This window comes from Taeniopygia guttata, chromosome 3, assembly GCF_048771995.1.
Source record: "Taeniopygia guttata chromosome 3, bTaeGut7.mat, whole genome shotgun sequence".
Lineage (NCBI taxonomy): Eukaryota > Metazoa > Chordata > Aves > Passeriformes > Estrildidae > Taeniopygia > Taeniopygia guttata.
In genome coordinates, this window is record NC_133027.1 from 70,259,339 (window position 1) to 70,275,270 (window position 15,932).

General features: G+C 39.6%; 1 protein-coding gene across 1 annotated transcript in view; it reads left to right on the forward strand.

Annotated features, from left to right (window-relative positions):
• The first annotated feature begins 4,136 nt into the window (after window positions 1-4,136).
• Window positions 4,137-15,932, forward strand: part of ERO1B (endoplasmic reticulum oxidoreductase 1 beta) — a 29,145-nt gene continuing 17,349 nt past the window's right edge. The window contains exons 1-4 of the mRNA XM_030268250.4: window positions 4,137-4,548; window positions 8,754-8,873; window positions 11,878-11,961; window positions 12,376-12,417. Of these exons, the coding sequence (XP_030124110.1) occupies window positions 4,450-4,548; window positions 8,754-8,873; window positions 11,878-11,961; window positions 12,376-12,417 (345 nt within the window). The 5' untranslated portion in view covers window positions 4,137-4,449. The remainder of the gene's footprint in view (window positions 4,549-8,753; window positions 8,874-11,877; window positions 11,962-12,375; window positions 12,418-15,932) is intronic.

A 15,932-nucleotide genomic window follows, 5' to 3' on the forward strand; every position in this document is an offset into this window, starting at 1 on the left:
TTCTCTAGATTGACATGTTGAAACTGAGCCTAATACAATTGATTTCAGGCTGCAGCTTATGCCTCTGCAGGGACATTAGCCCAGTCCCCCTGCCTGGCTGCTTGTTTCCATAAATGAACAATTTAGATGAGATCTGACTTCATGGTCAGATTTGCTGACAGATAAGGACACACACTGAAAGAGCAAGTGCACAAATCTTAGGTGTTTTTTGAAACAAGATTATGTATTTTCAACACGCTCACTATACTCAGAAGTTTGACAGAGCTAGTAGACTCATTCCTGTGTTGGCATTCCTTCTTTTAAAAAATATAGGTAGTAGGGGAATGACAATAAAACTCTATAGATTACTTCTACTCTTCGCTCAGATCATGCCGTTAGAGACTACACAAAACTCTTTGTTAACATCCAGCTGTAAAACACACATGTGAAACATGGAAATGAGAATACAGGTGTACAGCTAAGATTTGTAGTTAGCTTTTCACCACTTACAAAACCTTCCTGAAAATGTACTTTCTCACTGTAGTTTGCTCTTCTTTATTTTTTACTGCATTTTATCTTTCTTGCTTTTTTCCTCATAGTCACTGGGATAATACTGCTGTATTTTCTTATTAAAATTTTACTTTTTTTACCACTGTACTGAATTTGACATATTGTTTTGCCATTTATAAGCCACACTCCAGAGATAACCCTAGACATCCATGGGTACATTTCAAAAGAGATTTGCACCCGTTGCTGCAGACTTGAGCATAGGTTGTGGTTTTAAGGCAGACATCAGTAGGTGGGGAACAAGATGTCAGTGAGGCATGACTTGCAAGGAAGCAGAACTTGTATCAGGCCTAAAGACAGAAGGACAGAACAGGATGTACAAGCTCTTCACAGAAGGCCTCACAGAACTCATGCCCTGGCACTTGGCTGCTTTCTGTACTTATGTCAGGTGGTTTACTGAAAGTTCTCACCCACAGCTGTGCCTTGCTGTATCATTTAAACCTAGACTACCACAAGATGTTCCACTGCTCAACAGGCACGGCCCTCCCACTGCTGCTGTTTGCCAGACTTAAACAGAAGATTGTGACATACTGATTCCTCTGGTTTACTCTCCTAAGTTTAGGAAGGACTCGTTCAAAAGGTAATTTGGAAAAATCAACAAAGGCAAAAAAATAAATAAAGAAAAATAAATAAAGGCAAAAGTTTCAAGGGCAAAAAGTTTCAAAATGAAAATCCACATTTCAGATTACTGAAATCTAGCTCATGAACTTGAAAAACCAGCTGGGATTTATCAAGTTTCTCCTAATAGAAAATGTGAAGCCACCCTTTTTTTACCATGTATGTTCACTTAAATCAGTCCATAAAATCTCGAAGATCCATTTTTGGATTCCACAGTTGATGCTCATAGATCACTATTTCTGTCTACAACCAGAAGCTCAATTCTGGCAAATAAGAGCTGGTTAAAAAGCACCGCTGGAGGTAATACAATAAAACTGGCAGGACCTGATCAGTTTCAGGCCAGAGGCAAGTTTGCTAATTGCAGATTTGCTGCATCCACTAAAACACTGTCTCTCCTTCATGCACTCAGATCTATGCCTATACTAGAGAACAGCACAGTCATGAAGAAGAGGTGACTCTGATGTTCTTTACTTAATTCTTATTTAAGAATAAAGAATACTGTTTTTAGCTCCTGTGTTCAAGACTTTCTTTGTACATACAATGAAAACGTTAGTGCTTGTAAATGAAACTGTTAATATGTGTAACAGCAGTGCATATTATGAAATCACAGATGTTTGTTCCTATGACAACCACACTGAAAAATTAAACATATAGGCCAGACTCTTCATGATCCCAACAACCTGTAAACTGTGATTATCCCTTTCCCCAGTAAGAGCTTGTCCTCAGCCCCTGCTAGAATGTCATTAACACTGTAGCAAATTTCTTTAAAAGAAAGAGGTTTAGTAGACACTCACAGCTTTGTAATATGTTGTTGGGTTTTGATTGCAATTGTAACACTGTTTCTTCTGCAGATCTTTCCTGAAGCTGATTTCACACAGAAATCCCATATTAGGATGTTTATGTCTGGGTTTTTTTAGACATTTTTATACCACTAGCAAAGTAGCATTCACAGATTTAAATTTACACTAAAACATAAAATAAGTTTGAAAACACCCTAGTTTAGAAAACTGTGTTAAGCTACATTCAGCACTGCTGTCTTAGATAATACTTACGTGTAAAAGGAATATTTTTTTTTTACTGCCTCTTAAAATTATCCCTTATATATTTTTACAACCAATTCCTTATCCTTCTAATACAGTAGGAAAAAGCTAAACCACAAGTGACTTCTGGTACAAGCATTTCAGAGGTGAAGCAATAGAGTACCTGCTGTAACTAACATAAAGTGTTCTGAACTGAAAACTCAGTGAATACTATGATTTAAAAATATGATTGTGTACTTCTAACTTTTAGAGTCCTTTATGTAGCCTTTTTGTAGCCTTTATGTGACAGGGCTTGATTCCTTCAAGGTTTTAGGGCTTTTCTAAATATTTGTGATGGAAACCTTTTTCCAGAATCAAAGGTACAAAATGTAAATAAATGCAATGAATTCACCTTAATCTGCTGAACAGAAACAGTTTCTTTGTGAGAAGTACAAACCACTTGTGATAAAGTATGGAGTACTGATACTGAGAGCAAACTATGGCAATGTAAACATTAACATTAGCTGTTCTGCTAATATCTTCTCAAATATCTAGCTAATGTATTGCTCCACTGATGCTGGAAGTAGGAATAAGTTCTCATTTAGTCATCTGTTCCCAAATTATAGTTGTACTGCCCATACTCCAGAGAGGAAAGAAAGGAGCATTTACATCATGTCTCTGGAACCAGACTAACTACTGCCTACTTCATCTTATGGTCTCTGTAATTCCTAGACAGCATCCCTTTGAGACATTTTCAGCAATGCAAAAATCTGTGACACACTGGCCCCTAAAGACAAATGTAATGGAAAGCTTATTTGAATTAATTTGTAAGTAAATAACAAAGGTCAATCTAAAAGCTTTTAAGCCCTCTGACATAGTCGCCCTAGACTTAAAGCTCGTCTCCACACTCCAGTAAAGGGGTATTCTCCAAATGAAAGGGGGTAAGAAGAATCTGAGTTAGCATTTAAATTGAAAATAAAATCCTAATTTCAGCAACCCTGCATATTACATCAGTGCAACACTCAAGTTTTTCACAGAAATATTCCTTTCTGCAATTCTAGAAATGAATTACAGATAAATATTAACTGCTGGGAGCAAAAGATGGGTTCTGAGCTGCCCAGCGGAGGGGCAGGGGGTCCTGTGGCCCTGCCCAACTCACCTTTGTAGCACTGGGGCTGCACGGTCCCAGCCCGCTGGGCTGTACTGCAGTGCACTGGGATATAGTGGGCCAAACTGGTGTGTACAAGTCTGGACTGGTTGTACAGATTGGACCACGTTTAGACTGGGGTAATAGGGAGATATGCTGGGACATACTTGGTTTGTTCAGTCTAGAGGAGAGTGAGGGGAGACCTCATTGTCGGCCTTCAACAGCCGCACAACGGGAAGTGGAGGGGCAGGTATCGATCTCTTCACCCTCATGACCAGCGAAAGGACACGAAGGAAGGGCCTGGAGCTGAGTCAGGGAGGCTTAGGTTGGATGTCAGGACAAGATTCTTCACCCAGAGGGTGCCTGGGCTCCCCAGAGAAGTGGTCACTGCTCCAAAGCTGACAGACTTCCAGAAGCGTTTGGATAACACTCTGGAGCACACGGTGTCACTCTTGGGGATGGTGCTGTGCAGCGCTGGGAGTTGGACTTGATGATCCTTGTGGACCTCTTCCAGCTCAGGGTATGCTGTGATAGTGGGCAAAGCTGCTGTATGCTGGCCCGGACTGGGCTGAGGCCGGGAAGAACGGGAAGAACGGGAAGAACGGGAAGAACGGGAAGCGCTGCGCCAACCGCTCCCACGGCCGCGCTCCGCCGCCGCCCCTCGCGCGCCCCTCCTCACGCGGCCCCCGCGGCGCCGCGCGCACGCGCCCAGCCGGCCCCTCGCGCGCCGCCGCCACTTGTTTTGGAGGCGCGCGTGGTCCTCTCCGATTGGGCGCCGCCGCCCCGCCCCGCCCCGGCTCCGGGACCGCCAGCGGAACTACATCTCCCGGCGTGCCGCGCGGCGGCGGCCCGGGAGCGGCGGGCGCTGGAGCAGAGCGGGGCGGCGGCGGTGCCGCGGCTTCGCCAGAGGATCCCGGGTGCGCGAGGCGGTGCCGCGGACAGGTCGCGGTGAGCGCGGCGCCCCCGCCCGACGGGTCCCGCCGCCCGCAGGAGCGGCCGCGCCGGGAGGAGACGCTGCCGCCGCCGCCCCGCGGCGCGTCCCTCTCCTTCCTGCGCCGGCGGCGGGGCGAGGGCTGCCCCCTCTCCGTCAGTCGCGGCGGCGGCAGCAGCAGCAGCAGCATGCGCGGCGGTGGCGGCGGCCGGAACGCGGCGGCGAGGGCACGGCTGGCTGCGCGGCTGCTGGCGGTGCTCGGCTGCGTCCTGACAGCGGAGGCCCAGGTAGGAGCCGGCGGCTGGCGGGACGGGGCGGCCGGCGGGGAGCGGGCACGGAGCGCGGCCGGGCAGGGATGCCCGCCGGCTGTGGGTGGGCTGCGGAGCCCTCCCGGAGGGGCAGCAGGGCAGAGGCGGGAGGTGAGGTCACTTCGGGGGATCGCAGGGGAGAGGGCAGCTCTGGGCCGTGTCATGTGCAGGCTCCCCGGCAGAGAACTCGGGGAATATCTTGTTGGAGTCTGTAGCCCACGTCCTTCCTCTTCCACACCCTGCGGCTGACACTTGCCGGGATCCAGCCCGGGGCCGGTGCCGCCGGTCTGCGGGGAAAAGTTGGTTGACCTGGGAACCACAGGTAGCATCAGTAGTAATCAGTGGGATATGTTGAGGAGTCGGGGCTGGATCATGCCCATGGCTTCAGGCAGAAAGTTCGGTGCCCTGATGAAGTCTGTGAGAAGCCATATGTTCCAGTGGTGATGCTAGTGCCCGGGCTTGGCTTGTGCTTGGGTCGTGTCTGTTTGCCCACGTTACAGGCAAGGATGAGAACACTCCTTCCTTCTGTAAGCTGCCTTCATAGCTTTAGGGGGACATGTGTCTGTAGTTTTAGGAGCTCGCTGTTCATCCACCGTGTGACCGTGACTGAAATGATAGCTGGTGTCAAGTAGGAGAGGCTTTCCGCTGGGCCAAAGACGTGTGAGTTTTTTGAGGAATATACCATCCACATGGAGCAAAGCTTGTCCTCTGGATTATTATTTCTCTTGTATTTTCTAAAATTCTGTGTTGCATTCTAAGTGGCCAGCCAAGGTGGTGATGACAGTAGCATAGATAACTTTTATTGCAGCTTTTTTTGTTGTAAGTTGAGGTTGTCTCTGTTTGACATTGTTTTATTCACTATAGTAGCATAACTAAATGCTAGTTGAAGTGGAATTCTTAAAGAAGCACTTAATACAGTGGCTGGGGTTTTTTTGTGATGCTTGGCAGAGAGATTGGTTGTTGGTGTTTCATAAAATTGTTAGCATATTGATTTCAGAGTTTGGCTTGTGCAGGGAAAGATAAGCTAACCAATAGTTCTTGGATTCATTTTACCTAAGGCTGTTCTCTCATTCTGCAGCCATGGCAAAGTAAAATGTCTGAGGAACAAAACAAGGTGTCCCAGATGGTCTTCTAACTGTTGAAGCAATTAAAGTACAACAGCCTGAGAACACTAATAAGGTTGTTTATATGAATAGATTGCTTATTATTATATGCATTTATTCAGCTTTTTTCCTTAATATTAAAGTGCTGACTGTTTATTTCTTTCTAGATCTCATAAGGAGAAATTGATGCAGGTTGAACATTGACCTTTTCTTCTGAAAGGTTGCTTTATCTTGGAGAAGATAAGTTAAAAGTTTCACTTCTCCAGTATAGCTCTGATACCTGTTCAAGAACTAAACTAGGTTTGACAACACCTAGAAGTACTTTGATAAGCATATTGGAAAGGTAGAAAAAATAACAGCTGCATCATGTCAGATGACTTCTTGAACATAAATGATAGTAATACTTTTAGAGTTTGGCAAAGTACCGATTGTGTGAATAACAAAGTAGGTCTTGCAATGTATAGTTTTAACTGTGTAGTACACTATTCTTATATTGATGTCTCTAATTTGAAAAAACAAATTCATTGGAAGATCCAGATGTTGATAAAAATGAAATTATTTTCTGCTTGTTCTTGGAGTGTTGTTCTTGTAAGTGAGAGCACTGAAGCCAGCACTTAGACTAATTAAAAAAAAAACTCCGACTGGGGTACTTGAAGGAAGTTGCATCACTGTGCTGTGAACTGACTCCACTGCTGTGCAGTATTAGTGTTTCATATATGCTGTTAAAGTATTTTGTAATTTGTGGTTTGGTACAGATACAGCTTAGTTTATAATTTTAGAGCATGCTTTCTAAGGAAACATTGATTTTGCTATTTTATGTATACAGGGAGCTAACTGTTCCAGTTCTGAAAAAGTTGTGAGAAAAAAAAAGGGAAAGTTAGTTTGCTTGCTCTGGTACTCTGAATTAATTTTTCTCTTCATAATTTCCTAGATCAGTTCTAGCTTTTTGAGGATTCATTTCTGAAACTTCATTGATCTAGGTAAAGCCTGCAGCTTTTTATCTTTCCATGAGGATTAGACACTTAGTGTAACTATTGCATTTACCTGGGACGTTTTTCCCCTGAAAAGGCCCTTTCCATTTTGTGTAGATGGTAAACTTATTTTTGTAAGCAGTGGATAACCTTATGAGCTGGTCATCAAAATAGTTTCCTACTCTTTATCTTCAGTCCAAAAAACTTTCTTATATCATCCTATTTATACAGTTCAGTAAAATTTGAGCAAAATGTTCAGAGTTACCTCTTTGCCTTTTTTATATTAAAATGAAAAATTATGCTGTTTGCTTTGCGGTCTAGTGTTACCTGTAAGTTGTGCACCTTTACAGATTTCTGCCTGTGTGTAATCAATAAGAAAGTCTGAAATTTTAAATGAAATTATTATAGATTAAAGTGCATGGGGGTTTAATTTCTATAAGCATCATTAATAACAAGTTTGGGTTTTTTTTACTTTGAAGCTGGCAGCCATGTGGGCTGTGAAAAACCTGTAATTACACATTGGCTCTTTGACAGTTGTTTGCCCAGGTTTGAAGTCAGATAGCATTAACAAGGCAGGTATAACAAAAGGAAAAATTTTTGGTTAAATATCTTTCCTTAAATTAGTTTTACTTCATTGCCATACCTGCTCTACAGAATTGTGACAGCCTATTTAGTGCCTCAGGAAAAGTAATATCTACATAAGGTGAATTTTCCACTTAAGTGCTTTATTGCCATAGCCTCACCTCTTTATTCTCACAGAGACTTGGGGAAATCCATTTTCCAGGCTTCCTTTATGCTTTATAAAGGAGCATAAGCCTGCAGTTTGTTTTCTAGTGGCTCTTTTAAGCACATCAAGCTTGGTTATATAAGGGTATCTGTTCTGTAAAGTACGGGAGTGATTTATCATGCATAAAACAGATTAGATGATTTCATAATCTCATCTATGTGAAATCTGTGGAAGAAAAAAAAGCCACAAAATATTTTTTGTCTCCTTTTCCACATAGCATTTCAATAGTTAGAAGTTCTTCTAATCCCATGCAAGATATAAGATGTATGGGCATTTCTATTTTAAGTAATTTCTAGGCCATAATGGATGTCAATGAAGAACAGAAGCAAGTAAGCACCAGTGTTTGGTTGCATTCCCTTTTAAACATGTCTGAAACCTTCAGACATTTTTGTAGTAGTTTAAGAAGCTATGCCTAAGAGAGTTGGTTTAGATTTATTGAAATTTATTATATAACTGTTCATAGAATCACACTCTCAGTATTTCCACCTTTCAATAAGACATTGCCAGGGTCTCAGCAAGAGTGTTTCCCTAGACTAGTTTGTGACAATAGTTGGAGCTGCCCTCTCTGCTACATGCACAGTCCTGCCTTCCCTTTCTGTGTTGGCAGTAGAACTTCTGCACTTGTAGTGTGTGCTGCATTTCATAGAGGTGGTTTTAACCTAGTGCAGCAGCAGTACAGCTTGCTGTCCTGGCACAAGAAGAGGGATGAGGCCTGGAAAAGTCACACTCAGTTTCATGATAGATTGACAGTGTTGAAATATAGATACCTGTGCCTGGTTTTCATTATATTTATTTGTTGAATTTATTTGTGAAATTGCAAACTTCTTGGGCACAGAAGAACCTACACTCCTTTCCCCCATGCCTCTAAGGAAACTAGATGGAGTGTTTTCACACTTTGAGAAGAAATATGAAAATAAGATGACAGTGTGTGATTGTAGGGTTTTTTTAGGCAATTTGACTTGTGAGCATCTGGTAGGAGAACAGTAGATTGCAACTTTACAAATACCATGTATTTGTAATTTGGAAAATCTTACTGCTCATTCTTCAGAAAGTTCTATATGCTGAAAGTGTCAACAAATTTCAGGGGTGAATTGTTGGTCTTGATAACATTGTTTCAGCCATGCATTTGGAGGTGGGCTTCAGCTCAAAGTGCTAGAGTTTTACTTTATGAGATATGTTAGAGAGTATTTTGTGATGAGAAATATTGCTGTGGAACTGGATTCACTAGTATCTGTTTCAATTAGCATATTTTTCTCTTTGAAAGATTTTTATGCAGTTAATATTTCTATATTAAACATAAACGTTTGTGTATTTTTTCAATAGCTCACAGGAGTCCTAGATGATTGCTTATGTGACATAGAAAGCATCGATGACTTCAATACTTTCAAGATCTTTCCCAAAATACAGAAACTGCAAGAACGTGATTACTTCAGATATTACAAGGTACACTTAGAATGGTATTTTCCTGAATAATTTGAATAAAATGCAAAAAATATAGGAAGGATTGCACATCAAGGTAACTCGCTAGTATTAAGCTGCCTATTAGAAGCCCACAGCTCTTTAATTTGGTTGAAGTAGGTTTTCAGTCCCTGAGAGTTATGTTGGTAATAAGTCTTGTTTGCTATGTTCATCCTGGAGTCAGTGACAGTAAATCATGTCTGCTTTCATTCAATTGATAAATTGTACTTTTAAAGATAGTGCCTTCGGAAAAGGCACTGGAAAAGGATCATATTCTAGCAATTTTATGACAGCATGAAGTGCTTATCTTCTAAGAAATGTGTGTAATTTGAAATGGAAATATTGCCATGATTTACTTTTCTAATAAGTTACTGTCTTATTTCTGATTTTAGTGTTTGTTATTCTTTTGAAAAATAGGTAAAAGTGTTCCTTTTTCAAGTAGTATGTAATTTCACTTTTTATTACTTGAATAATTTCTTCTCTGTTTTACTGTCTGAGTGCAAATGAAGATTTGAAGCCTGATACTTCTGTTTTCAGATATGCTTAACTTGATAGTGAAGTTGCATTTTGACTGAGCTAATCAGATAGCTGCCTGCCACTGAAAAAAGGAGCTCATGCTCCTCTAGGGCAGCATCCTGCCTCTTTGCTACTTTTACCTCTCATTTAGATCAATGCCTCTCTTTAGCCTGGTAGATATTTAGTTTGGGTATTTCCATTTTTCATTTGATTGGGGGTTTTGTTGGTAAGGTTTTGTTGACTTTGTTGGGGGGTTTTTTGTTGGTTTTGGGATTTTTTCTCCACAGGATGTAAAAAGTCATCTAGCTGATCTGGAACTGGACAAATATTAGACTCATGCAAGATGAGGTTGTGAGTGTGAAGGAGAAGAAAGCACTAGACTCTTCCCTTTCCACCCTGAGCAAGCAGTGTAATGTACCTTCAACTGCACCTTGAATCTCCTGCTACATGATATAGTTCCAAATTCACTTTTCAGGAGAAACAGGATATGTGCAACTTGAGTACTAATACATCACGTAGTAGTGGTAATGAGATTCTCCAGAGGCAAGAGAAAAATATAAAACAAAGTACGTGAAGATGAGGGGCGACAGGTATATGAAACCTCATACCACAGTAACTTCATCTTGCAAATTTAGAGCTAATGTTCATTTCAACAGCAGTTCTGCAGATCATACTCTAAAGGTGTGTTGCAATCCTGCCTCATCTTTTATACTGATCTTATGGGCAGTTCCAAGGGCCTGTCCACCCAAGTGAACCACACTTCACTTAGTACTTCCAGTGGTGCTAGGGAAGAATTTGTGTTGAACAAGCAAACTGAGTAAGTCAGTCAGAACATTCTTCACCCTTTCCTGTTTCAATAAGCAACAGCTCTTTTGATATCCCTGTGCAGAATGATGGAAGTGCTTTTAAGCACATAAGTGGATGTGGAAAGGTGAAGGTAGGTTTAGGAATGGTACTCTTCACCAAACCATGCACCACTCTTTCGTTCCCTATTTTCCATTCCCTCTCCATGCTATGTTATGATGGAGATGAGAATTGGAGGCATAAAAGGTAAAAAAAAACCCCCAGTTTTCTGAAAACAAGAGATAAGACAATGAACAGTAACAGAAACAGTACTGATGACAGGGGACATAAGAAGTGATTCACACAGACAGCAAAAAAATAGTAGACAATCTCAGATGATTCCCTCTCCACGTTTTATTTTCTCAATTGGAAAGAACCCCTTCTCCCTGGAAGAAAGCCCTTTTCCTCTGTCCCTGGCAATGATGTGAGGTGGTATAGAAGAACTCAAACCTTGATACAGAATGGATGTGGTAGTTTTTATTTAAAGGCGTTTTATTTAAAGACTTCATGAAGTCTTTTAGAAATTGTGCTAAGTGGTTTCTAAATAGCAGAACACTTCCCAATTAAAGAAATAAACATTTGTATCTCTAGTTTTATACATCAAAACACTGAAACTGTGGAAACCTCACGATCAAGAATGTCTTAATTTGTGAAAGGACTGAATAATACTCTGAGTGTTAAAAATTAAATCCAATATCTCATACCCTGAAGAAGATTGGATGTTCTATGTAGACAGTACAAGTGCTGTACAACCTCAGTTTATGTATGTACTGGTTTTTGGTGCTCTTCAGTCATTCTTGGACTAGTGCATCTTGATTCACATGTGTTTTTTATGAATTAATCTGATGTTTAGGGAGAAGTGTTCTTTTATTTACAGCATTCCTTTCTGTAAAAACAGTGCCTGCCTAGTTACTTATATCTTCCTCAGTGTGTAAGCATTTTTTATTGTGAGAGTTTACTTTGAAGAAGGTTGTAATTTAACTATGTTAGCTGATCTTTTTTGATAGAAATTGGTGGGAGGCCAAAGTTTTATGTGATAGGCCTTACTGTGAAGGTGATATAGAATATAAAACTATTTAGTGCTTTGTTTGAAAAGATATGTATGAACAAGTACAAAAACAAATTTTGTATTATATTTTCCTAGGAATGGTGTTTGTGCATTGAATAGAGGAAATGGGGGGAGGCAACCTAAAATCTCTGCTTTTATTGTATCTGTGCTTGCAAGGTTTGAGCTGTAATGAGAATATATTTGTCATCACTTCTTAGAAGTCATACCATCTGCTAAATGTCTTGTCGGGGGTTTTTTGACTGAAGAATATCTTTAACATTTTAAAATAATAATCTCTTTTTAGCTTGATTTTGAAATTCAAAATCATCCAAACACTTATTTGAATTAGTAAATTTCAATTTAATAGTGAGAGATTTAATTTCTACTTCAATATATTATGTGTTTGTGTTCATTTACTGGAGGCCACTATCATTAACAGTTTTACTGCACAAAGCTTCATCTTATGTAATTAGAGAGACTAATTTAAAAAATTTAAAGGATTTCCTGATACTGAGAGCTATTTTTTTTCTATAGTTGCCTTATGTAAGTGTGGATTGTAAACTTCTGGTTTTGTATGTTTAGGTCAACCTGAAGAGACCATGCCCGTTTTGGGCTGACGATGGCCATTGTTCTATCAAAGATTGTCATGTAGAGCCTTGTCCTGAGGTATGGATCAAATAATATATTATATAAAAAGGGCTTTTGGCTAAAAATTTGCTAATTTGCAGTGGGTAGTACTATAGTACTAGCTAGTGACTACTAGCAATACTTAATTGTGAGAACTTAAGTTTAAGTAGAAGTGACAAATTTTTTTTCCATTCCAAAAGTAGAAATACAACCAAAATATTTTAAGGTCTTAGTCATTTTATGAAGAAAGCAAATAGCTTCAAGAATAAGTCTCTTCTAAGCTCTACCACTGTTTTGCATATAACATGTTGAGAAGGTAAAGGAGCAAGTTAAGTTTTCAAAAAACAAGGTTGCTTTGACCTCTATAGGAATGATACGTAATTTGTTGATTTTAATCAAGGATAAACATTTCTATGAGCAGTGTAAAAGCTGTGATTTATTTTTTGTTTTTAGAGCAAAATACCTGTTGGAATTAAGGCTGGGAGCTCTAATAAAGTAAGTACTCCTTCATTTTCGAAGTTCTTTCTGATTTTTTTTTAATCTTAAATTTATTACAGCTATGTGACTTTTTAGTACAAACCTTCAGTGTTCACGTACTGATGAAATAGTTAACTGATCGATTCCTGTATGTGGCTTTACCTTTTCACCTTTATGTATAGTGGTTTTTCTGACATAGCTGGCACGGTTGTGCCATTTTGAGTCTGTCATTGCTAAAGAGCTGACGCAGACTGAATCAATGAATGACAAGGGACAGCAGTGCATGGCCACAGAATGCCCGATGCAGAATGCCTGATGCAGAACTGTTGCTTTGTTTGTGACTATAGGCCACCTTTTAAACAGCTATAGGCTAAGATGCACAGAGGCAGTAGCAGCACAGTCTTTTTTAGCAATCATAAATAATCACAACATTCCATATTAAGAGAACCCAAATGATTGTGTGGAGTTCTGCTATGCCTTATTTTCAAGAGGTCATTAGTCTAGAGATTATTTGGTCATTAGTCTAAAGACAATTTAGGCCAAAGTGGCCAGTGCAAACTTAAGCAGACAGTCTGTACTGTTGGCTTTTGCTTGCATTTCTCCAAGTCATCCTTTCTAGATCACCAAGTGAACTTAGCAAAGCCAAAAAGTCAAGAGGTTATATATGCCTAGGAAAAGAGGTCAGAGCAGAAAGACTACCCACACATCCCAAACACAGTGCCCAAGAATGAGGATTTTAGCAGTTGATGGGATAATAGTGCCCAAATGAGAGATCTTCCCATTCAGTGCCTTGACTGAGTTGTAGACCTCTTGATTAATTATCTTATCTCCATCCTCCCCAGTGCTTTCTACCTCAGTGGGCAGACTGAGTGTAGTTCACCATATCATAAAGGACTTATGAAAAGGACTGTTGGCATTAGGTTTAGATCTCATGCCAAGAAATGTTATCAGAGATAGCTGAGATGAATACTTCATTGTGAATTGATGACTTGCCGTCTGGAACTGCTTGCTGTCTGGAACAGAGCAGGCAAATCTCTCCAAGCTTTAGCTCAAGAGGAAGTCTTGTTTCTTTTATACATACATTGTTAACTCACTCTGAAGTAAAGACTGCCTCTTCATTTAAAGATTCCTGGTAATCAGAGAAGAAAAATCTTTCTCACTGACATGACCTAAATGTCAGTTGTTTGCCATTCCAGCACGAGTAGCAGTAGTTGTTCTGAAAAGCTGACACTATCTCTGGACAGCAGATCTTGTGTTTTAGTTGAATAATCTGTTACCAGTTCTCTTTTTCATTGATGCTTTTATCTTCCAAGCTTGATTGTAGAGAAGATGACTCCTTGAATGCCATAATGCCTCCTAAAGAGAGGAGACTTGATAAGACTTGAAAAATTGTTTCAGAAAGGGTTCTTTCTGAGTTTGAGCTTCCTGATTGATTAATCTTGACAGTTATAAATAAGTTGTTAAATAGTAACCAAAGGTATGCTGTTCTTTGGATACTTCACATGAGCATATCAAATTGGATTTAGGAAGTGAAAAAAATGGGTGCCTTTTGCTTTCAGCACAATAAAGCAGTTGGATAGATTCTTTGGGAAGCTGTCATTTGCTGTATGTTCGTTACAGTGGTTTCCTTTGAATTGCCTTGCAGGTTGTTGAAACCAGCTACAGTACTGAAAGTTAAGCAATTCTGTACCGTTAATCTGTAGTAGAAGACACTAATATGTGCTACTTTTATGTTAGAGAGGCAAATAATTCTGGTTGAAAATTGTCATCAGAATGGACATGAATCTTGCCTATGCGATTTTCTTACTTCTTATGGTTCAGTTAAATGATCTTTTGTAGAGCCAATTAAAAACTGACAATCTCATTTAATATCCCTTTTAAGGAAATATTAAATTCATTTTAGTATGAATGTTTTGTTTCAAGGACTATGCAAGTACTGTACTATTAGCCTGTGCTAATTTCCCATTTGGGGAAGTCTTACACCTTATGGCTTATCTGTAAAGTACTGGATTAAAAAAAAAGGATGATTTTTGCCCTGAGAACACATGCATGTCCAGTTTCTCTCTTTCATTCTGAAATTGTTGGTCTTGGAAAGCTGAAAATAACCAAAGGCATCTTGACAGTTATAATCTTTTGAATACGTACACTCACAGTAGAATCCTGTGGAGAGGTTTTCTGCAGCTTCTGTCTAGTTTTCCATTGCCTTTCTCTCCTGCTGTAGAGGAGCTTCTAAACTTCTAGCTTTATTTAAGTTTTTATGGGGGATTTTTTTGTTTGCTGAATAATTAAGAAAATGGTTCGTTTGAATGCTCTTCTAGCTGCAAAGACCAAGTTTACACTTGTACGCCTTCCCCATAGGAGTGCAGTTATCAGTAGAGGATGTCTTTTTAATTCTTGACACCACTGCCTTTTGAAATAGTGCTGTAGAGGCACACAGTAATTTCCTTTTCTGTAGTTCTGTTGCATTTGAGTGGTGAATACATATTTTGTGGCTACACATTAAAGCTGTATTAATCTTTAAAGCGAGGGACAGGATACAGTAACTCCAGGTTACAACATTCAGCTTCGTAATTTACTTCCTGCCCTTCTCTTTTCTGGTGTGTTTTTTTTTTTGGTTTTTTTTTTGGTTTTTTTGGGTTTTTTTTGTTTTTTTTTTTTTTTTTTTTTTTCTTCCAGTAACTGGCCTTAGGAGATCCTGGTTGGCAAGAATAGATGTTTTATCCTGATCTTGTCAGGGGTCACAGAGCACTGATCTGACAACTGTTGCTATTAAACACAGGAGAATAAGAAAGGCTGGAAACATATTTTGAGACCTGACTGTTCATTTTGATAGAAAGTTTCAATTTAGGATTCTAATCTTGGCAGTAACCTTTTTTCACTTCAGGGTAGGGATAGGTTTGCAACTCTAGACATGCAGAATGTTTGCCTCAGCATCTCCTTATGTTATTTCATTAGCAGTATCTGTTTCAGTCCAGGTTAAGGCCATTTCTTGTTCCCATTTTTCTTTTTAACATCCATACAGTGCTAAAGAATGAAGTCTTATGCCTGTCAAATCCAAGAAAATTGAATGAAAAATTCTTTTTAGAGTAAATATTTATGGGCAAGGCCTCTAACAAGATTTAAATTATCTGTATTTTCTAGTCTCCTTTGCTTCTAAGGTCTTCTGCTGTTTTTCCTCATGTTGGTTCAGGCAAATGCATTTTTTAAAAGGAAATAATTTTGCTTACTAATCTGAACAGTTTTAATTAAATTTCTTTTTTTTTTTTTAGTGATGCATATTGTCATGGTACTTCACCTCTGGCATCTTGACCACAAAGCTGTCCACAGAAATGAATTACTCTTTCTTTTAAAATGTATAATTTATTTGTTTTATTAACTGACGTAAGGTTTAGTCTGCAAAAAAGACACATTACCCCCCAAATCCAAAAACCCCAAAAAGGAGGAAATTGAGTTTATGTCTTAATACAGCACTGTTACTACCTTTAATGTTTCTAAACTTAGAAGAACTTTCTGAGCTTTAAGCTGACAGACTT